The 24,327-nt window shown below is 40.2% G+C and overlaps 1 protein-coding gene across 1 annotated transcript in view; it reads right to left on the minus strand.

Moving 5' to 3' along the window:
• Nucleotides 1–24,327, minus strand: part of LOC122814100 — a 232,055-nt gene that overhangs the window by 85,467 nt on the left and 122,261 nt on the right. Inside the window, exons 3-4 of the mRNA XM_044086717.1 lie at nucleotides 20,459–20,582; nucleotides 489–8,706 (exon numbers count right to left, since the gene is read on the minus strand). Coding sequence (XP_043942652.1) covers nucleotides 489–8,706; nucleotides 20,459–20,582 — 8,342 coding nt within the window. The remainder of the gene's footprint in view (nucleotides 1–488; nucleotides 8,707–20,458; nucleotides 20,583–24,327) is intronic.

Here is a 24,327-nt window from a genome sequence, read left to right on the forward strand (position 1 = left end):
AGGAGATGCTGTAGTTATATTGTGATCCACAGTAACATCAGTTACAAAACAAAAGGGATGAAGACAGAGGAAGCAATAAGGCAACTAAAGGGAAGAAAACAGGAAAAGGAAGGAAGGAGGGAGCGGGCGTATTGTATTCGTCTTGCCCAGACAAAAAAGGGAGAAAGAGAATGTCAGACAAAAAGTTTGTGTGTTGGTATTGAATTATATGCATTTAAATAAGAGAGGAAAATGTAGTAGAGGCTGGATACAGCTTGGAGAGGCAGATATGTGTATGCCATTATGTGACTGACGCTAGCATCTTGAGCCAGCAATGAGAGTGACAGAGAAAGAAAAGGGAATAAGAAGAGACAATCTGTTAAACTATGGAAGCAGAATATTGAGGCAGAAATGTCACTTTTTGCTGACAGATACTAAAAACTCAGCTGTATTTTCTGATCCAGAAAAAAACATAGCTTATTACTTCAGGAGAAAGTTTTTTACTTTACCTGTTGTGATAAATGAGCTGGAAACACATAACTCCAGAGAAACTGCTGGTTCACAAATGCTCCCTCCATCTTGCAGTATTGCTTGTGGAATGTCATCCGCTGCAGGAATGGATAGTGTATCTTCATCATGGGACAACAGTGGTGGAGTGCCATTCATTGCTGGAACACATACGTCCTTCTCATCAAGAGGCCTCACTGGTATAAATTCATCCAGTAAAGTAATAGATATTGTCTCCTTATCATTAAACCTCAGTGGTGGAGTTTTAGCTAATGCTGCAATAACTTCTGTCTCCATATCATAGGCCCTCATTGGTGGAGTCTGTTCTACTGATGCAACAGAAATAATATCCTCATCATGGGACCTTACTGGTAGAGTCTCTTCTACTGTGACAATAGATGCAATCTCCTCATCATGAGACCTCAGTGATGGAGCTCCATCTAATACAAGAACACCTTCTGTCTCCACATCATGGGACTTTGCTGGTAGAGTCCCTTCTACTGTGACAATAGATACAATCTCATCATGAGACCTCAGTGATGGAGCTTCACCTAGTGCAAGAACAGCTTCTGTCTCCACATCATGGGACCTCATTGGTGGAGTCTGTTCTACTGAGGCAACAGAAACAATATCCTCATCATGGGACCTTACTGATGGAGTCTCTTCTACTGTGACAATAGATGCAATCTCCTCATCATGAGACCTCAGTGATGGAGTTTCATCTAATGCAGGAACAGATTTTGTCTCCACATCGTGGAACCTCATTGGTGGAGTCTGTTCTGCTAAGGCAACAGAAACAATATCCTCATCATGGGACTTTACTGGTAGAGTCTCTTCTACTGTGACAATAGATGCAATCTCCTCATCATGAGACCTCAGTGATGGAGTTTCATCTAATGCAAGAGCAGATTCTGTCTCCATATCGTGGGACATCATTGGTGGAGTCTGTTCTACTGAGGCAACAGAAACAATATCCTCATCATGGGACCTTACTGGTAGAGTCTCTTCTACTGTGACAATAGATACAGTCTCCCCATCATGAGACCTCAGTGATGGAGCTTCATCTAATGCAAGAACACCTTCTGTCTCCACATCACGGGACCTCATTGGTGGAGTCTGTTCTGCTGAGGCAACAGAAACAGTATCCTCATCATGGGACCTTACTGGTAATGTGTCTTCTACTGTAACAACAGATGTGATTTCCTCATCATGAGACCTCAGTGATGGAGTTTCTTCCAATGGAGGAGCAGATTCTGTCTCCACATCGTGGAGCCTCATTGGTGGAGTTTGTTCTGCTAAGCCAACAGAAGCAATATCCTCATCATGGGACTTTACTGGTAGAGTCTCTTCTACTGTGACGATAGATGCAATCTCCTCATCATGAGACCTTAGTGATGGAGCTTCATCTAATGAACTAACAGCTTCTGTCTCCACATCATATGACTTTACTGGTAGAGTCTCTTCTACTGTGATGATAGATGCAATCTCCTCATCATGAGACCTCAGTGATGGAGCTTCATCTAATGCAATAACACATTCTGTCTCCACATCTTGGGACCTCATTGGTGGAGTCTGTTCTACTGAGGCAACAGAAACAGTATCCTCATCATGGGACCTTACTGGTATCGTCTCTTCTACTGTGATAATAGATGCAATCTCCTCATCATGAGACCTCAGTGATGGAGCTTCATCTAATGCAAGAACACCTTCTTTCTCCACATCATGGGACCTCATTGTTGGAGTCTCTTCTACTGAGGCAACAGAAATAGTATCCTCATCATGGGACCTTACTGGTAGTGTCTCTTCTACAGTAACAACAGATATGATTTCCTCATCATGAGACCTCTGTGATGGAGTTTCATCTAATGCAGGAACAGCTTCTGTCTCCACATCATGGGACTTTATTGGTAGAGTCTCTTCTACTGTGACAATAGATGCAATCTCCTCATCGTGAGACATCAGTGATGGAGTTTCATCTAATGCAGGAGCAGATTCTGTCTCCACATCGTGGAACCTCATTGGTGGAGTCTGTTTTGCTAAGCCAACAGAAACAATATCCTCATCATATGACTTTACTGGTAGAATCTCTTCTACTATGACGATAGATGCAATCTCCTCATCATGAGACCTCAGTGATGGAACTTCATCTAATGCAATAACACCTTCTGTCTCCACATCTTGGGACCTCATTGGTGGAGTCTGTTCTACTGAGGCAACAGAAACAATATCCTCATCATGGGACCTTACTGGTATAGTCTCTTCTACTATGATAATAGATGCAATCTCCTCATCATGAGACCTCAGTGATGGAGCTTCATCTAATGCAAGAACACCTTCTGTCTCCATATCATGGGACCTTACTGGTAGAGTCTCTTCTACTGTGACAATAGATACAATCTCCTCATCATGAGACCTCAGTGACAGAGCTTCATCTAATGCAAGAACACCTTCTTTCTCCACATCATGGGACCTCATTGTTGGAGTCTCTTCAACTGAGGCAACAGAAATAGTATCCTCATCATGGGACCTTACTGGTAGTGTCTCTTCTACTGTAACAACAGATATGATTTCCTCATCATGTGACCTCTGTGATGGAGTTTCATCTAATGCAGGAACAGCTTCTGTCTCCACATCATGGGACTTTATTGGTAGAGTCTCTTCTACTGTGACAATAGATGCAATCTCCTCATCATGAGACATCAGTGATGGAGTTTCATCTAATGCAGGAGCAGATTCTGTCTCCACATCGTGGAACCTCATTGGTGGAGTCTGTTTTGCTAAGCCAACAGAAACAATATCCTCATCATATGACTTTACTGGTAGAATCTCTTCTACTATGACGATAGATGCAATCTCCTCATCATGAGACCTCAGTGATGGAACTTCATCTAATGCAATAACACCTTCTGTCTCCACATCTTGGGACCTCATTGGTGGAGTCTGTTCTACTGAGGCAACAGAAACAGTATCCTCATCATGGGACCTTACTGGTATAGTCTCTTCTACTGTGATAATAGATGCAATCCCCTCATCATGAGACCTCAGTGATGGAGCTTCATCTAATGCAAGAACACCTTCTGTCTCCACATCATAGGACCTCATTGGTAGAGTCTGTTCTACTGAGGCAACAGAAACAATATTCTCATCATGGGACCTTACTGGTAATGTCTCTTCTACTGTAACAACAGATATGATTTCCTCATCATGAGACCTCAGTGATGGAGTTTCATCTAATGCAGGAACAGCTTCTGTCTCCACATAATGGGACCTTACTGGTAGAGTCTCTTTCACTGTGACAATAGATGCAATCTCCTCATCATAAGACATCAGTGATGGAGTTTCATCTAATGCAGGAGCAGATTCTGTCTCCACATCATGGAACCTCATTGGTGGAGTCTGTTTTGCTAAGGCAACAGAAACAATATCCTCATCATGGGACTTTACTGGTAGAGTCTCTTCTACTGTGATGATAGATGCAATCTCCTCATCATGAGAACTCAGTGATAGAGCTTCATCTAATGCAATAACACCTTCTGTCTCCACATCTTGGGACCTCATTGGTGGAGTCTGTTCTACTGAGGCAACAGAAACAATATCCTCATCATGGGATCTTACTGGTATAGTCTCTTCTACTATGATAATAGATGCAATCTCCTCATCATGAGACCTCAGGGATGGAGCTTCATCTAATGCAAGAACACCTTCTGTCTCCATATCATGGGACCTTACTGGTAGAGTCTCTTCTACTGTGACAATAGATACAATCTCCTCATCATGAGACCTCAGTGATGGAGCTTCATCTAATGCAAGAACACCGTCTGTCTCCACATAATGGGACCTAGCTGGTAGAGTATCTTCTACTGTGACAATCGATGCAATCTCCTCATCATGAGACCTCAGTAATGGAGTTTCATCTAATGCAGGAGCAGATTCTGTCTCCACATCGTGGAACCTCATTGGTGGAGTTTGTTCTGCTAAGGCAACAGAAACAATATCCTCATCATGGGACTTTACTGGTAGAGTCTCTTCTGTGATGATAAATGCAATCTCCTCATCATGAGACCTCAGTGATGGAGCTTCATCTAATGCAAGAACACCTTCTGTCTCCACATCATGGGACTTTACTGGTAGAGTCTCTTCTACTGTGACAATAGATACAATCTCCTCATCATGAGACCTCAGTGATGGAGTTTCATCTAATGCAAGAACAGATTCTGGCTCCATATCGTGGGACCTCAGTGGTGGAGTTTCATTCTGTATGTGAACAGATATAGTCTCTTCAGCTTGACACATTTTTGATAGAGACTCATCCAGTACAGAAACAGATACAGACTCCTCATCATGGGACCTCAGTGGTGGTGATTCATCTAATGCAGGAACAACTTCATGCTGCTCATCAAGAGATTTAAGTGGTAGAGATTCATCCAGTATCTGAAAAGAGATGCTTTCTTCATCCTGACAAATGTTTGGTAGAGATTCATCCAGTACAGAAACAGACATAGTTCCCATATTATGGGAACTCAGCAGTAGAGTTTCATCCTGTATGTGAACAGATATACCATCTTTGTCTTGAGCCACTAATGTTGGAGATTCACCCAGTAAAGGAAAGTCTTCACTCTGTTCATCATGGGACCTCAGTGGTGGCATTTCATCCTGTATGTCTTCATTGTGAGATGTTTTTACTGGACATTCATCCATTGCAGGAGCAGATACAGTCTTTTCACCACTGGACCTCAGTAGAGAAGATTGGCCAGATACAGAAATAGCTTTAGTCTCTTCATCATGGGACTGGACTGGTGAAGTTTCATCCTGTATGTGAACAGATATGCTGTCTTCATTTTGAAACATTGCTGGTGGAGATTCAACCAGTCCAGGAACAGATATGGTCCCCTCCTCATGGGCCCTCAGTGGTGAAGTCTCTTCTGATGTAGGAGTAGACACACTCAGTGGTAGACTGCCATCCATTAAAAGAAGAAATGCACTGTCCTCACTGTTGGACATCACTGAAGGACATTCAGCCACTAGGGTAACAGATACATCCTCTTGATAGGACCTTACTGTTGAAGATCTGCTCAGTCTTGGAACAAACATGCTGTCTTCATTGTGTGGTGTAGTTTCCTCATGTGCAGAAACAGATACTGTCTCCAAATCAGAAGACCTCATAGGTAAAGATTCATCCATTATGAGAATAGATAGACTGTCCTCATCTTGGGATTTCACTGATGGAATATCATCCACTGTTGGACCAGATAGTCTCTCCTTAATAAAGGATGTTGGTGGTAGGTATTTATCCAGTGTTGGAACAGATACGCTCTGCTCATCATGGGCTGTTACCTGTGTAGTTTCATCAGTTAGGGAATCACGTACATGCTCATCATTGTGCAATGTCACTTGTACAGTTTCATCAACTGTAGGAACGCACACAGTCACCTCTTTGTATGACTTCACTGTCAGAGATTCATCTGGTGTATTAACAGAAGTACTTTCCTCATTGTCAGATTTCCCTGATGCAACCTCATCTAGTATAGAAACCGATACAGTGTCTTTATCTTGGGATGTTAATATGGTCATTTCATTAACTGCTGGAATGGCTACACTTTCATCCAGTGACAAAATGCATACTTGTTCTTCATCATGTGTCCTCAAAGGGGAAGTATCTCCTACAGCAAAAACAGCTGCATCTTCTTCAACATTAGACTTCACTGCAGTTACGTCCTCTAGCATAGAAGCAGGTAACACCTTCTCACAGAAGGATATTACTGATAGAGTCTCATCCAGTTTTGGAGTAAACAATTCATTCTCAGCATGGAACCTTATTGTTGGAGACTCATCCATTACAGCAATGGGTAGAGGTTCTTCATCATGTGCCCTCAGAGGTGAAGATTTATACAGTGTAGAAATAGATACAGTCTCCTTTTTGTAAGAACTTACTTTTGGAGTCTCATCCGTCACAGAGGTTGATAGAATTTCCTCATCATGGGATATTGTCGGTGGAGTTTCAACTAGTGCGAGAACTAATGAAGTCTCTTCAGCATGGGCTTCTACTAGTAGACTTTCATTTAGTGCATGAATATCTGTGCTGTCTTCAGCATAAGGTCCATCAGGTATAGCCTCATCTGCAGAAGAAGAAGAAATTAATGCAGTGATCTCATGAGTTGCAGGAACAGATACACTTGTATCTTGTAGCATCAGTGGTAAAGTCTCTTCTGTTTTGAAAACCTGTATAGTCTCCTCTCCATGGGATCTCACTGGTGAAGTCTCACCCATTATAGAAACATATGCAATATCCTCATTTTTTGATGTCACTTGTGTAATCTCATCGATTGTAAGAGTGAATGCACTCTCTTCATTGTGTGTCCTGATTGTTCCAGCCTCATCTAGTGCAATAATGGACACAATCTCCTCTTCATGTGACTTTAATGAAGGAGTCTCATTCTGTGCCAAAACAGATATGCTATCAGAGTGGGTCACAGATGATGAAACCTCATCAAGTGCAGAAAGGGATCCATTCTCCTTATCGTGAGAACTCACTGGCAGTGTTGCATCTTGTATAGCAATGCATCCAATCTTCTCCTCCTCTTCTGAGGACCTCATTAAGGGAGCCTCGTCCAGACTAAAAGCAGATACAGCCTCCACATCATGTAACCTATCTGGTGGAGTCTTATCCACTTCAGGAATGCATATATTCTCCTGGTCATCATGGGATGTCAGTGATGGAGTCTCATCCAGTGTATGAAGAGATATACTGTCCTTACCAGGAGAGATCACTGATTCAGACAAATCAAGTTGAGGAATGACCATGCCTTCCTGACTGTTTGATTTCATAATAGGAATTCCTTGCAGTGTAGGAATGGATACTGTCTCCTCACCCTGAGTCCTCACTACTAAAGTCCCATCTGGAATAGGAACATATACACTGTCCTCATTTTGGAGCTTCAGTAATGAAGTCTGATCCAGTGCAGAAACAGCTACACTGTCCTCATTCTGGTGTATCACTGGTGTAGTTTCATCAAGTACAGGACTGAGCACACTGTCCTCAGCACTGGATTTTAGTGGGGAAGTCTCATGCAGTGCAGGAATGCACTCATTTTCTTCAAAGGATATTGGTAATGGAGCCTCATTCAGTGCAGGAATGCATATGCTCTCCTTATCTCGAAATGTCAATACTGGAGTCTCAACCATCATACAAACTAAACCAGTTTCTTCCTCCTTACACTGTAGTAATGAAGTTTCATCCTGTGAAGGAACTGATAGAGCATCCTCACACTGGGACTTCACAGGTGGCCTTTCATCCTCTGAATAAACCAACACTGTCTCCTCCTTATGGGACCCTAGCGGTGGAAGTTTATTCTGTGTAGGAAATAATATAGTCATCTTATCATGGGAACTCACTGGTGGATTTTCATACAGTGAAGAAACTGATACACTGTCCTCATCTTGGGAACTCAATGATGAGGTTTCATGTTTTGTAGGAACTGATGCAGTCTCCTCATCATGGGACCTCACTGATGGACCTTCATCATGTGAAGGAACTGATGTAGTCTCCTCATCATGGGACCTCACTGGTTGAGTTTCTTCCTTTGAAGGAACTGATGCAACCTCCTCATCATCATCATGGGTCCTTACTTTTGGAGTTTCATTCTCTGAAGGAGATGATTTGATATCCTCATCATAGGACCTCACCGGTAGAGATTCATCCTTTGAAGGAACTAGTACAGTCTCCTCATCATAAGATCTCACTTGTGGAGTTTCATCCTGTGAAGGAACTGATGCACCCTCCTCATCATGAGAAATCCCTGATGAAGTTTCATCCCGTGAAGGATCTGATGTGGTTTCCTCATCATATGATCTCACTGATGGAGTCTTGCTAACTATGGGGAGAATCCCCTTGTCATGAGGCACCACAGAAAGACCCTCATCCACTGCAGGATCACATATATCTGCTTCATTTTGGGATTTCACTGAAGTCTGCTCCACTGAAACCAGTGCTGTAACATTGTCACCATGAGGTACTGCTGAAGAAATATTGTCCACTGTGACTTGGGATGCTGTGTTTTCATTCTGTAGTTTTGCTGATAGCAGTTCTCCTGCTTTGGAAACAGATGCGCACTCATAATCTCCGGAGGCTGGTGGTGGAACTGCACGCTTCCAAGAGACATTATGCTTACGTATTTGGATTCTGCCATCTGTGGAACTGTAATCAAAGGACTCCAATGCAGTCTGCATAGAAAAAAAAAGATAGAAAATACTTTGAGTTTTGAGTTAAGTTCATGATGTGTTTAGTGACAGATAAAAAAAAATCATAAAACCCTAAATGGAAAATAAAAATTAATGATTAATTTCTGGGGGATGATTTGGACACATTAAGGAACATCATAAATGTTAAATTAAAAATAAAATGATTAATTAATTTTACAGGGGTCATTCTGACATGTGCATCTGGACCACCTAGAGAATGTCAGGAGCCCAAATGCTGTCAGATGTAGTGAAGTACATACACAGACATGTACGAAGCTGCTAAGGGAAGAACCCTGCTAGGATACTGAGACCCCAGCCCCCCAACAACATTTCAGGCACTCTTCTCCTTTCCATCCGTTTCATCACACGTTGTCATAGACATGTAACCCTTGTTAAAGTCTTAAATTTCACAACGCCCTTTGGCAATGAATCCCAGATCCAAAGTGCCCTTTCTAAAAAGTAATATTTCCTGAAGTAAGCTTTGCTGTCCTTTGCCTCATCTTTCCTTTTTAATCCTACCCATTATGACTGAGTACATCTATATCATATCATAACATATTACATTATATTACAGAATTTTGTATATACATTATGTAAAAGACTACCATTTTATTTATGTCCTGAATCATTGCTCCCATAGCCCTTACCACCTTGGTCAGCGTCTACTGGAAAATTCTGCCAAGCTTATTTTCTGCTTGTTGTTTTTTCTCTGTCTCTTCTCTGCTGTTCTTTTAAACCTCACAATATTCAGAGTGAATTCTTAACAATACCCTGCATAGCTAAAAGACTGTCATTGCTTTTCTTCATTGTTAGCCTTACCCACTGCTGTTTTGTCTTGCACAGGGGCATACCACAGAATCAGAGACAGTTGAGATCCGTGCTGTAAGGTTGGTGGGTGGAACATATCTGGGCGTGATACTTTTCTTCTTTGTCTTCTTGGTATGCCCTAGTGATGCTCCTCTTCACCCATATGTTACCCCCCACCCTCCACTGGAGTGTATCACTTTTCATTTGAATGCAATGGTCCAGGTTATCCAAATCCTGCTGCCCTTTATACTATTTAGTTTTCCCAATAATCTCCTGGTCAAACACCTTCTAGATGTGCAGATACATTATGCTGACTGAGCTCCCCTGTTTAACATTGTCAATGACCATATTATAGGGCAGAATCATACTGACTGATGCAGCCTTTACTGCTTGAGGTCATGCTGTTGTCAAACCACTACACAGCTCCATGCTGGAATTTTACCTAATAACCCATCAGCATTTCATGCATGCTTTAATGGTGGTGGAGGTAACCCTCTGTAATTACCTAGAGGAACTACTGCATATTTAATGGAGGAAATAAAACCCTGACATGGGAGTGCAACACTAAATCTCGCTCTTTTCAACGTTTATTAAGTGACTTTTGCAACTGTTACCATTCCTGTACTGGTATAACATCTGCCAAGATTTGCAACTTGAAACTATTTCTTGTAATGTTTTTAATGCATTTTTTATCTATGAGAATTAAAACATCCACCCAAAGCAACAAAAATATTACATTTCATAGCCCATAAAAAGACTAATGATTTCTAAAAAAAGTAAGAGGTGCTGCAACCATTCTGCTCAAATTAAGTAATATATCGGGCATCTTTGATGACACAAAGTGATGGATGCAATGATGACAAAAGAAGCCTAGTTAATTAGCTGCTGGGTAATAGTAGGCAGGACAGCAGAGGGGCATGTAAAGCAGATGATGACCAGCACATCTTCCCAGCAAGAGCACCTCTGCACTAGCCAACAACATTGGTGTAACCAATTATGGCACACAAAGCAGATCACTGGAAAATGCATGTGGGACATTAATGTCCAGCATAGTTCACCTGTAAGCACCTCTATCCCCACAATGCAATGACTTCATGGAACTGCTGTCTAGGTTTTACCCAAATAGAAGAACAAATGAAAACAGTGAACAAATTGTATGGTTTCCTGATAATATCAGGTCAAAAGAGGCAAAAAGTTTGCAGAAAATTTAAATAATTTATTATTCTACCAGTTAGTGCAAGTAGAGTTAAACAGAGAGGAGTCGGGTGGCATTTTAAAAACAACTACTCAAGAGCTCAAAAGGGAAAACTTAGCAATAAAAAAGGTTGAGATATTCTGAGCCATTCAATAAAGCTAAATGTCTGAAGAAATCTCTGACCTGATTGCCCCCAACTCTGTTCTTGTTGTGTTTGTAAATTTTACACTCAATATGTTTCTTGTTGCCTATCCCATAAATTAATTTAACCTAAAAATTCACTCTGTCTCCTCTTTCATTGGCTGTTTTGGAATAAACACAACAGTATAATTTTGTGTAGCCACTCCCCTTAAGCAATTTAAATACATTTGTCCTCCTGTTGTATTCCATAGATCCACAATACTCAGTGTGCACCAAGCCAATCCATGTTGCTCTTTTAAACTTGATGGCTCACGTTGCCCGCCTTTACTATAAATTTGTCTTTGGAAGCTCCTCCCAGTCTCATCTCATTTCTCAGATTCGTGAACACTAGAAGATCAAACTGGGAGTTCCACTCCCTTTTATATTTTCCTATCTGATTAGTTCAATACAGGAATATTAACCCATTTTTTTTTAATCTTACTTTTAAAATCTGCAATAATTGAGACAAGACAAACAATCAGTAGTGTGTCTCCTGTATATTTTGTGCATTCTGTCATAATTACATACACCCTGTACTGCATTCACTTTACTCATCTAAACACATAAGCACTGAGCAAGATGGGAAGGTCAGTCTGCTAGCTTTAAGAACTTTCTTTAGACTTGGCCCCCAACAGTTTGATGCTTTGAAGGGTAGATCTTGTCTAGTGTATCTGATAAATTTCTTTGAAAGGGTTATAGGGGCTGCAGACACCAACCATGCAGTACACAGCTGGCCAAGGTCTTCAACACCATTCCCCATGCTTGCATCCTACAAAAGTTAAATGCTTTAAAAATCAACCTACATGTAGTAAAATGGACAGCAAACTGGCTGAAGGGCAAAGTCTATACAGTTTAAGGTTATAACAAAAGCTTAGTAGGAAACCAGACTAAGTCCAAACACAATAATATTCCAAAAACGGACATCCAAAAGGATGAAGTTGAGTAAAACCAGTTTTAATAACAGTAATAGATGTACACAAAACAAACTGGTGACCGCTTTCATGGCTTACCCGCTTCTTCAGACCATAAAAAATAATAAAACACTTAAAACCTTATACATAGATAACCAGCCATACAACTAAGAGATGTCAAGTCACATGATGTAATTAATGATGCAATCCTCTCCTCTTCAGAGCAGGTTTTAAAAACACAGCATTATTCAGACCTGGGTATATAGTAGCCCTCAGGTCAAGAATTCGTCTTAACTCAATGTATTCTGTTTCATTAGCTGTATCACCTCCTCTTATATTAGCACCAACTTTATGCAGAACCAACAACTTAAATCGATGGGTATCATCAGTTTCCATCACGTTTGGCTAGCGTATTACTTTCTTTCCTATTGTGTGTATCATTATTATGCTCAAGTACGCTTTCTTTCAGTGTTCGATTGGTTTTCCCAATAAAGAACCCTTCACATAGAGTGCACTGTGCCCAATACACTACGTTCTTATCTGTGCAGTCAGCATAAAAACTAAACTCAATCTTTCTTATACTTCTAGGGTGTGCAACAGATGTAACCATCCACACATACCTACAGGCACTACATGATCGGCATGCATACGTACCTCTTCTTACAGATTGTACCCTGTCTGTATAGTTCTGTCTATAACATGGACATTTATTTAGGGTCTTATTGTTTTTAAAGGAGAATCATGGATGGGGTCCGACCACATTACCTACATTTGGGTCCGTCATGAGTATTGGCCAGTTCTTTTTCACCACATCACAAATGACATTAATGTTACTTGAATATGTTAGAGTTACCCTACTTGCATTACCTTCACATAAATGTTTTTTCCTTAGCTCGTTGGTCCATGGGGTCAGAGAAATAGGGTCTAATCTCATTCCCAGTGGTAGATCTAACCTCATTAATAGACCTTTCAATGACTCCTATTTTGTAACCACACTCTAACAACTCTATACATAAAGTATCCAGAGCTTCTTCTAGCTTAGTTTCAATTTTGTGCAGTCTCATTACTCTGAGCACTTGATCTTTAACCACATTCCTTGGAATGTGCTTAGGGTACATGCTAGTGTTGTGTAGGATGTTGTTCTTCCTACAGGCTTTCCTATACATACTAGTGCAGATGCTGTCTAGCTCATCTTTCTTAATAACAGTGTCAAGAAAGTCTATATCCTCAGCAGAGTAATGCATAGTAAATGAAAGAAAGGTAGTTAGGTTTTAGAAAATCTACAAATTCTAGCAGTAGATTGGTTGGCCCTTGCCAAACAAAAAAGACATTGTCCACAAATCGTTTATAAAATTTCACATGTGAACTAAATCTAACATCTATAAAAACTAAATGCTTTTCCCAATAAGCCAAGGCAATATTGGCATAAAAGTTGGCACATGGTGTGCCCATTGCAACCCCCAGTTTTTGCAGATAATATTCCGATTCAAAGATGAAAACATTATTCTTTAGTATTAGATCCAGTAGTGCACACAACAGCTCTACCTTAGGGTTAAACCCTGTTAGATCCAGTAGTGCACACAACAGCTCTACCTTAGGGTTAAACCCTGTTAGATCCAGTAGTGCACACAACAGCTCTACCTTAGGGTTAAACCCTGTTAGATCCAGTAGTGCACACAACAGCTCTACCTTAGGGTTAAACCCTGTTAGATCCAGTAGTGCACACAACAGCTCTACCTTAGGGTTAAACCCTGTTAGATCCAGTAGTGCACACAACAGCTCTACCTTAGGGTTAAACCCTGTTAGATCCAGTAGTGCACACAACAGCTCTACCTTAGGGTTAATCCCTGTTAGATCCAGTAGTGCACACAACAGCTCTACCGTAGGGTTAAACCCTGTTAGATCCAGTAGTGCACACAACAGCTCTACCTTAGGGTTAAACCCTGTTAGATCCAGTAGTGCACACAACAGCTCTACCTTAGGGTTAAACCCTGTTAGATCCAGTAGTGCACACAACAGCTCTACCTTAGGGTTAAACCCTGTTAGATCCAGTAGTGCACACAACAGCTCTACCTTAGGGTTAAACCCTGTTAGATCCAGTAGTGCACACAACAGCTCTACCTTAGGGTTAAACCCTGTTAGATCCAGTAGTGCACACAACAGCTCTACCTTAGGGTTAAACCTTGTTAGATCCAGTAGTGCACACAACAGCTCTACCTTAGGGTTAAACCCTGTTAGATCCAGTAGTGCACACAACAGCTCTACCTTAGGGTTAAACCCTGACAGACGTCAAAAAAACCTTACACTATCTATTCCTACATCATTCGGAATGACTGTAAAAAGTTAATTAACATCTAATGTTACAAACAAAATGTCATTCAAATCATCCAGCTTTATTTACCATTGGTATAGGTCTTATAGGAATTGCTTGGTATCCTTCAACACAGTTGTAATGGTGTCAAGAACCTATCTAAGTTGCTTTTCCGCATATATAGAGAAGTAAGAGAAAGGGGGTGTGGCATTAAGGAGGGAACTGGTAAAGAGTGAATGGTCATAAAACTTAGTGGCCTTGGAATACCTGTGAAATTTATAATCTGCGGAAACTGTAGGTGCATCAAATATGTAGCAGCTCATTGTTTTAGCCTTCTTCCTGGAATCCCCAGCAGTTATAGTTACTATCTGTCCCTCTTCTTCTAGAGTAATAAAGATATAATCAGTTTTGTTCTGTAAATAATGCATCAGGCAAATGTCCTGGTATTTTAAAGAAAAAAATGGGTACTTTTCCATTATCGGGGCAACAAGTCTAACGAGCACTTGGAATCTTCTTAATCCCTAATTCTAGAACTAATAACTAGAGACTTGTTCGTTATTCAGGTAGTAGTTTTTCCCTGTTAGTTGTCCAGTATTTTTAAATATACCCAGTGCCCAGGATTGTTTTAGTCAAAGTGAGAATTATAGCTGAAGGAAAAAAGCAGAAGAAACAAAAGGCAATTTACAAGAGAAGCTTTGTCTTAGGGGGGTCTATATCATATGAGCGAATTGCACAAATTGCGAACGCTCATAATATCAAATGTACCAGACCTCAAACTTCCTATTGTGGGGGGCTGCACTCCCACACCCCCGCTAAATATATATTCCAACTCCGAGATGGCACTACAGTGAGAAATGGGCAAATATCCCATTCTTCACTGTACCGTGATCTCAGAATCGAGGTCCGGTACGTTCGATATTATGAGCATTCACAATTTGTGCAATTCGCTCATATGATTTAGACCCATCTGAGGATAGTACAGACTGTCAGCTGGAGAGAGAAAAAAATACAAAAAGAAAGGATGTAAACATGTTGAGCTTACGCCATCTGTAGCCACTCTAGAAGAGAACATTTCATTTTACGAACAGTCTGACACTTTCCTACCTGCTCGCAGTTTTATAGGTTCATAGGTTCATAGGAGGGTACAAGGCTATTGGCCCTAGGGCCTATATAAGCCTAGCCAAAAATGTACCCTGGCTTTTGCCACCTAAGAAAATTATTTTCCTGTGCCCCTGTCGAGCAGAGCCACAGAAGTGATCCCGGGGTGAATTTCCTATCTCCCATCCAATCATCAAGATTTTTCTTGAAGAGTGCTAATGAGGAGCTCTGTTTGACATAGATAGGTAGTCTGTTCCAGAGTATGGGAAGTCTCTGGGACAGGAATCTATCCCTCCAGCATGTTCTGTTTATTGTGGTGATAAGGTTTTGGTCCCTAGAGCATGTAGCTCAGAGGGATTGTGATTTCTTTAAGTGGAGCATGTCCAACAGCTCTGGGTTTGACATAGCTTTGTATGTTAGGCAGAGATTGCCTTTGAGTAGGCGATATGCGACGGAGTAAAGCTGGAGTTTTTTGAGTTTCACAGGATTAGTTTCTGAAAACAGGACATATCCGGTGGAATATTAACATTTAGTCCACTTTTAGGATCTGTTGCACTGCGTAGTGTGAATTTTATCTGTTTGCTTTCGTGGTGTGCATGTCATCTGATGGAGAGATTTGACTATATTTATCTGCCTACTTTTCAAGTAGTTTCAATTGTCTGTCATAGATACAAGCCAGACGGGTGGAAAGGGGGGAAAGAAGCGTTGGAAGTTGTTGTGGTCTGTGTACAGTTTTGTAAAGGAAGGAGTTAGCAGTTTCTTTTACTCATTCTACCGTGTTTTGAGGGAGAAAATCATGTCATTATGTTGGGGATATATGCTGTGAAGAAGAGGAAGAAGCCTGTCCAGAAGAGGTAAGGAGGGAATGAGACGATAACTTTCATATATATTTTCAAAACCAGTCCACCTAGGCTGTCTGAGTCTACCCCACTGAGTTTAACCGTGATCTGTAAGCTTTAAGGTTGTAGTCAACTTTTGTGTTTATTTCGCAAACTATTTTCTCCTCAGGTCTATCCATGGTAATCGCGGATACTAGCAGCTGAAGTGCCCTGGTGTGTGTGTGTGTGTGTGTGTGTGTGTGTGTGTGTGTGTAGGAATACTTAAATCACATTTTACAGCCCAGTGCAGCTGTGCATGGTCACATGCTAGCACGTTAGAAGTGTTGCCCCGATAACGGAAAAGTACCAAAAAATGTTCTAATGTTCCTCTACCTATTGTATAAAGTTTTGATGCTATTTCTCAGACTCAGTAATGTGGTGTAAACCTGCAAAACAACTGCAATTCTACAGGACTGACTGTTTAATTTGGTAATGATGTGAAAATTAGTAATTTTAATTATTTGAGTGCATGATTTCTCCTACACAGTTTTACAGTTCAATACGAAATATCCATCTCTGGGCATCGGCAAAGGTGGAAACTCTAACAACAATCATTCAGTGTCATAGCATAAATAAGATGGAGGCATGCTATTAGGGTTGCAACATTTACCATTAAAGAAACAATATCCCAACCACCACTTTATTGCCCTTAAGGCTTTGAATTGTCCCAAACTGCTTCACTACTTAGATTACATACAGCTTATCTCCATGCAGAAATTAGTCACAAAGAAGACGACTGCTCTGCTTTTATTCCTGTCCTCTATTCCTACCACGTAATACAGTACTTCGAACTAATGACAGCTTCTTAACATATATAAACCCCACAAATCCTCTGGCCAAATGTTCTACTCATTCTTTAATGTGAAAGCATGGAAATCTATCCCTCTGCAAATTATAGCTACCTCTAACCTCTCCAACTTCAAACAAATACTAAAAGATGTCCCAAATAAAACCTGGCTCTGCTCCTGCACTACCCCTGCCTGAGCTAATCCCTCCCTCCTTCCACCCCCAGCATACTTTGACAATGTTCACAGAGAAGGAATTAGTAAAATCTGTTTCTTAGATAAAGGACAAATGTGTTTTTGCATATGCTACATTATCTAGTCATACCTGTTCCAAAGAATGTACTCCATGTGTTTAATGTCATCTCAATGAAATGCAACGTGAATAATTTATCTGTTGACAATGTTATTTTTCAATTTGTTATAACTGTCCAAATTTGAATTATGTGTCCATAGGATCACACTGGATGAACTTGAAGTTGAATTTTTACTTGGTTAATATGTTATTCTTCTGTATTAGGATTTGTTAAAACCTTATTTAACTGCAACCATATATGTCAATGTGGAGCTTTTCTGCCTGAGACTCTGCTAAAAATGCGATATTATCCTATTCAGACTTTCCAAATGAACAAATGTCAGATAAAATTTAAAAAAAAAAGTAAAAAAATACAGTGTCATGGCAGGAATAAAACAGTCTGAAACATTTGTTCCAACAAATGTACTTGGATCAGAAGTAGAAATTGTACTTTTTGGAATAGTTAGGAAATATGGTCTGCAGACTAAGTGCCATATTTTTAACCTTTAAGGCCTAACCCCAAACATAAATTTATATTGGGGAACACTCTACCTTCCCGCACAATGCTGACTTCAGGACACATTTGTTGTAACTGTAACCACAGCAGAAGGGCAGGGTAACAAAGCACCCTTGCTTTGTAAATGGTAACACAATCTTTGCACCTGTACAACCAGAATGGTTGTGAATGGAATTCTTGCAGTCTGCTGTTAACAGGTTCCTTCAGAATGAATTGCAAAACATGTTATTCTTGCAACAAATAACGCCTTATTCCTCTTCCTATGAGGCCATTTATTTTCATCATCTGTCTCTCTTGTATTTTATCTCTGCCCACTAATACATACAGTTTTCATTTATTTCCAAAATACTCTCAGTACTTGTGTCTCAATTTTGCCACTTAACACACACACACACACACACACACACACACACACACACACACACACACACACACACACACACACACACTCTCGCACAAACTTAATTTCTGAGTGGGTATCTATGTTTTCCAAGGTTTTAGTCCCTGTGCCTGTCTTCCTAGGTTACACCACCCACAGGTCCCCAGTACACTTTAGTTTGTAATCCATCCATTTTCTTATTTCATTTTCTGACACCAGTTTTGTTTGCGTATCTTTTTTCCTTCCTTTTACTCCCCATTTCCTTATTCTTACCCCAGTTCACTTATTTTTCCTTTCGTGTTTTCGGGTTGTTCCTTTCATGTGTTCTTGTTTCTCACTCTCTTCTCTCTTGCTTTTGTGCCTTGCTAAATAAATAAACAAATCACCTGCCTTATCCACAGTCAAAAGAAGCTAGCTAAGCTGAAAACCATAATTAGATCACGTGGCAATCGTGTGCTTTCAAGATACTGGAGATAATTAGTCAGATATAATTTCAAACATCATGTTTTCAATATATCATTCACTGAAACAGTGCTAGAGCACCATCTTCTCTAACATTGTGACATCTTAGGATAAAGAAAATACATATTTGGTGTGGTTTAAAAAGTAAGTGTTTTTCATCTTGTGAGATGTGGCAGATCTGTTTCTAGTTTTACCCATCTGCTGTCTTGGTGAGCGCTATCTGGAGAATTTTGCTTGACAAAACACAAATCAAAAACTCAAGTTTTGATTAATTGTATAACGTCTATTGACCACACCACGTTAGTATCCACTGTATTATTTCACAGTAATGTTCAAATGAAAGAAACCCTGAAGTATGTGCTCACCTCCATCTGCTTCTTCTGCTGTATGACATAAAAAATAAAGAAACATCTCTAAGGATGAAGTAAAAGTACCTACATAGCCAAACCCAAAACAGTGCCATCTTTCTCTCTTACACTCTCTCACTCTCTCTCTCTCTCTCTCTCATACGCACTCTGTCTGTCACACACTCACTCTCTACCTCTCACACTCTCTCTCTCTCTCTCTCTCATAAGCACTCTGTCTGTAACACACTCACTCTCTACTACTCACATTCTCTCTCTCACACACTCTCTCATACGCACTCTGTCACACACTCACTCTCTACTACTCACACTCTCTCTCTCACACACTCTCTCATACGCACTCTGTCACACACTCACTCTCTACCTCTCACACTCTCTCTCTCTCTCTCTCTCTCTCTCATACGCACTCTGTCTGTCACACACTCACTCTCTACCTCTCACACTCTCTCTCTCTCTCTCTCATACGCACTCTGTCTGTAACACACTCACTCTCTACTACTCACACTCTCTCTCTCACACACTCTCTCATACGCACTCTGTCACACACTCACTCTCTACTACTCACACTCTCTCTCTCACACACTCTCATACGCACTCTGTCACACACTCACTCTCTACCTCACACTCTCTCTCTCACACTCTCTCACGCACTCTGTCACACACTCACTCTCTACCTCTCACACTCTCTCTCTCTCTCTCTCTCATACGCACTCTGTCTGTCACACACTCACTCTCTACCTCTCACACTCTCTCTCTCTCTCTCTCTCATACGCACTCTGTCTGTAACACAGTCACTCTCTACTACTCACACTCTCTCTCTCACACACTCTCTCATACGCACTCTGTCACACACTCACTCTCTACCTCTCACACTCTCTCTCTCTCTTTCTCTCTCATACACACTCTCTCTCTCACACACTCTCTCTTTCAGACACTCTCTCTCTCTCACTCTCTCCCTCTGTCTCTCAAACACACTCTCTCTCACACATACACTCTCTCTCTCTCTATCTCTCACACTCTCTCTTTAACTCTCACACACACCCTCTTTCTCTCTGTCACTGTCTCTCTCTGTCTTTCTCTGTCCTGCTACACCTACACTGCCTTTATCATCTTGCAGTCAGTTTTCCTCCTAGTCAAGTCATCTTACAGTTTTCAGTATACCCTTCACCTTTCTTTTTTTCTTTTGTCTGTTTCAGAGTTACTCATTCACTTTGTCATTTAATCTACTTGTCTGTCTTTATGTCTAGTTGTCTTTCTCTAAATTGTTTTTTTTTTTGTGTTGCATTTCAGTTAGGATTCCTTCTCCCATTTGCCCTTCCTGCCTGTCTTCTTGCCTGATAGCTTCTCATTGCAATGCTCTGTTTCCTTGGTGTGTGTGTGTGTGTGTGTGTATGTGTGTGTGTGTGTGTGTGTGTGTGTGTGTGTGTGTGTGCGCGCCTGTGCGTGCATGTGTTTGTATGTGTGTGACTGCATGTATCTGAGTGCTGTTCTGCACGAAACACTATTTTCATCTCCAGCCATTTGTAATTCATATTCCAAATGCCCACTTCTCACCTTTGTTCCTTGTGTCTCTAAGAGGGTCAGACTGAGCTCCTCCAAAACATCTTCTCCAATCGTAATGTCATCAGAGGAATCCTTGCTGGCATGTTCTGGTGCTCCATCTCTGACTGTACAGCCACTGAGAAACAAGAAGGTAAGAACAGCATGTCAAAAGGGCATATTATGTAAGGAAGTAGCTTAGGTCTGTTTTATTCCCCTAAGGTATTAAATACCTGGTTAGTATAACTTATTCAATTCATATACATACATGCACCTACTAGAGCTTATAGGTTCATAGTTAAGTACTAGGTTAGCTGCCTTTGCAAACCATTTTAAGCCTAATCAACTTCCCTTTTGGTGCTTGAATGAACTTGTCCCATTTGGTGATAGACTGGCCTATTACACCTAATGAGAATAACTGGGATCATACCATACATAATTTGATGGGACCCATGCAGGGATAAAGCATTTAGGAACTGCCTCTGTCCATTAGTAGTAGTCCTGGGGTAAAATTTCTACTACCAATCCATAGATCTAAGTTGCGCTTGAATATGGACAGGAATGACATTTGTTTTATGTGGATGGATTGTCTGTTCCAGAGCAGCAGTATCCTCTGCGAGATATACCTGTCCCTCCAAACTGTACTGCTGATATTGCAGAATAGGTTTAGATCCCTAGAACAAGTATTTCTGATGCCATTTTAATTACTGATGTGTAGTAAATCCATCAGTACTGGGTCAGAGGATGCCTTGAATGCCAGCACAGCTCACCTCTTAGTAGTTTCTAGGATACTAGGATAGGACAGTGCTTTGAGTTGGTCTAAGTAGGACATATTCTTTAGGCCTTGTATCTTTTTAATAAGGTATTTCTGTGGATGTTCCAGCTGTTGCATGTGTCTGGACACATATGCTGTTATATAAACACAGGGTACATTATGCATTTGGGTGTATAAAAATACAGCTTGTGACCCTTTTGAGGTCCTATACTTCTTAGATTTCCAATTGACTGTTTTCTCTCATTTATTATCCTCATTAGTTATTTACAGTATTTGATAATGAGCTTCATTTACAATTTTGTAACTTGGATGTTTTGATTTCAGAAATAAAAGATTCTTATAGGACAGTGAGCTTATAGACTCTCTTCCTATTTTTTTTGTTTTTTTTTTTTTTGTCTCAGGCTGATTGTAAGCATGGAGAGGTATGGAGTCTTTGGTAATTTAGTGGCCATACTCTCTCTCTCTCTCTCTTTCACGATTTATATAGATATACATTAACCAGATATAGACATAGATGGATAGATATGTATAGACTGCATATAGATATAGGTATAAAGCTGATATTTAATGTGTGTGTGTGTGTGTGTGTGTGTGTGTGTGTGTGTGTGTGTGTGTGTGTGTGTGTGTGTGTCTATATTATTGATCAATAGTCTTGCTGAAGTGAGTTTCACTGAAAACATTTGCAAAAATTTGTTAAACAGCAAAAAGTGAGATGCGAAACACAAGCACATCCAAATGTTTATGTGCATATGTGTGTGTGGGTCTGTATATATATATATATATATATATATATATATATATATATATATATATATATATATATATATATTGGTTCCATCAATATGTTTGAAGTTTCATTACTTCGAACCCCACTTCACTGAGTCCACTTGTTCGAAGTAGTGAAACTTTGAACATTGACTTTGGCAATCACACTACAGGGCAGAATGGGAATATTCCCTTTTCCCCGCTGTAGTGCGATCTCAGAGTTGGTATATTTAAGTAGGGGGTGTGGGGGGTGCAGGGGCAAAAACATGTTTTTGTGTTTTTTTGGGGGGTTTTTTGGTAGCCCGGAGAACTAGACTTCAGCGAAAGTGCACTTTCATTTAAGTGGACTTTCGCTGAAGTGTAGGGTCTACTGCTTTATTTTGAAGAAGTGCATTTTCGATGTAAAGCAGTAGACCCATATATATATATATATATATATATATATATATATATATATATATAAACAAACAGCAAGTAATGCATGTAACTGTCAGCCAAAAAGATGCATGCGTTGTATTACTATGTTCGAATAAAAAAGATAACACAACAAAGGTAAAGTTAGACTTTTAATTACAAAACCACCAGCAGTTTAATAATGAAGGGCTCTGCAGTTCTTAAGAAAAAGGAAGGTAGAGTTCCTTGGGCCTGCTGAGTCTGTGTTTGGTAGCTTAGCTAAAGGGAATCATATTGAGCAGGGATTATAATAATGGGATGGATGTGTTGTTGCATGTGTTACATGTGTGCTACACATAGTATATTCTGCTAGCACAGGTGGTCATTGTTTGCTGTCTGAAGATGGAACACAAAAGATACCAATATTTCTTTTTGGCAGTGTTCCCTTGCTCTTTTGTGTTTATGCTGCAAATTTGATGATATTATTAATCTTTATTAATTTTATGATTCTGCGTAACTGAGATCAGCCTCACCCCTTATTTGTGTCATACGTGTGTACGTGTGTGTGTGTGTGTGTGTGTGTGTGTGTGTGTGTGTGTGTGTGTGTGTGTGTGTGTGTGTGTGTGTGTGTGTGTGTGTGTGTGTGTGTGTGTGTGTGTGCTTACATGTGCACATGGCTGGTCACACGCAAGTGTAACTGAAAATATGTATGTGTTTACTATATGTGTTTCTATTTACTATATTCTAGAACCATTGCTAATTCATGCCACTACTATGCACTGCTACAATGTTACTTTATTGCTGCTGGGTAATAACATATGTTACCAGTATTGTACTGTACTATGCACTACCTCTGTTGTTCCACTCTCTTTAATGTGCACTGGCTTATATCTTTTTAGACGATATCTCTGACAGGTGATAACAGTGCTGTCTGTTTGCTTATAGTTTATTTCTGTTTTTTTTTCTGTTAATTCACATTCCAACAATACATTTCTGAATATATTTTTATAGTTCCTTGTTGAACTTTGGCTGAGCACTCCGAGTTGCTTTTAAAAGATAAGCTCTAGTCAAGGCTGATCTCCTAAAATGTATTCTTCCAAATGTCAGAAAGAGGACTTGAACTCGTGACCATCCAGGCCTTGTGACATAAAGCTTGTGACATTTACATGTATGAAGGATCAAATACCACAGAAAAGAAAAGGTTCCAAAAGAAAAAAAAAAGGCTAAAGTCATGTAATGAGAGGACATTCAGGGGAGTCATTTTGAGCAGATCTGATCCTCAGGGACCAGTGGAGGGGTGAGGGTATCAAGAGTTGGGCAAGATTTTTCAGATGAGTTGCTAAACTGAGATCCTGGCTTAGAGATTAAGTAGTAACTTAAGTTGATGTTAATGATCCCATCGGCACTTGCTGATCAATAATAGGGTAGTTGCCTCAATACCATTACCAAAATTTCCCCACTCAGTAAAAACCCAACTCTGCCTTCCTCTGAAAATGGCCTTAGGTACTCTAAGAAATACCTATATATATATATATATATATATATATATATATGTATATATATATATGTATGTATACAAATGAGATCATCCAGCATCATTTCTAACACAGTGCATGTCAGTATTGCATGGATATCATGAGAAGCAGCTCAGCACAGATGATTATGGCTATGAGAAGATCTGGGTATGATTCCCTCAGCCTCTACTTGCTTACTATGTGACTCTGATCAAGTTACCAAACCAAATAAAATTCTTGAGTTACCACGTAAAAGAGACCTGTATGCCTAACAGGTAACCATTTAACAAGTAAGAAAAAGGAAAGGAGCAAAACATGGAATGGAAACACCTCAGTAAATTCAAATAAGGGGAGTGGGATCTCATTACCAGGTGGGAATTATAACGGGATCTCAGAGAGTTAATGCCTTCCATCTCAGAAAATTGAAATACAGAAGG

The sequence above is a fragment of the Protopterus annectens genome, chromosome 10.part0 (genome assembly GCF_019279795.1).
Source record: "Protopterus annectens isolate FY-2018-M chromosome 10.part0, PAN1.0, whole genome shotgun sequence".
Lineage (NCBI taxonomy): Eukaryota > Metazoa > Chordata > Ceratodontiformes > Protopteridae > Protopterus > Protopterus annectens.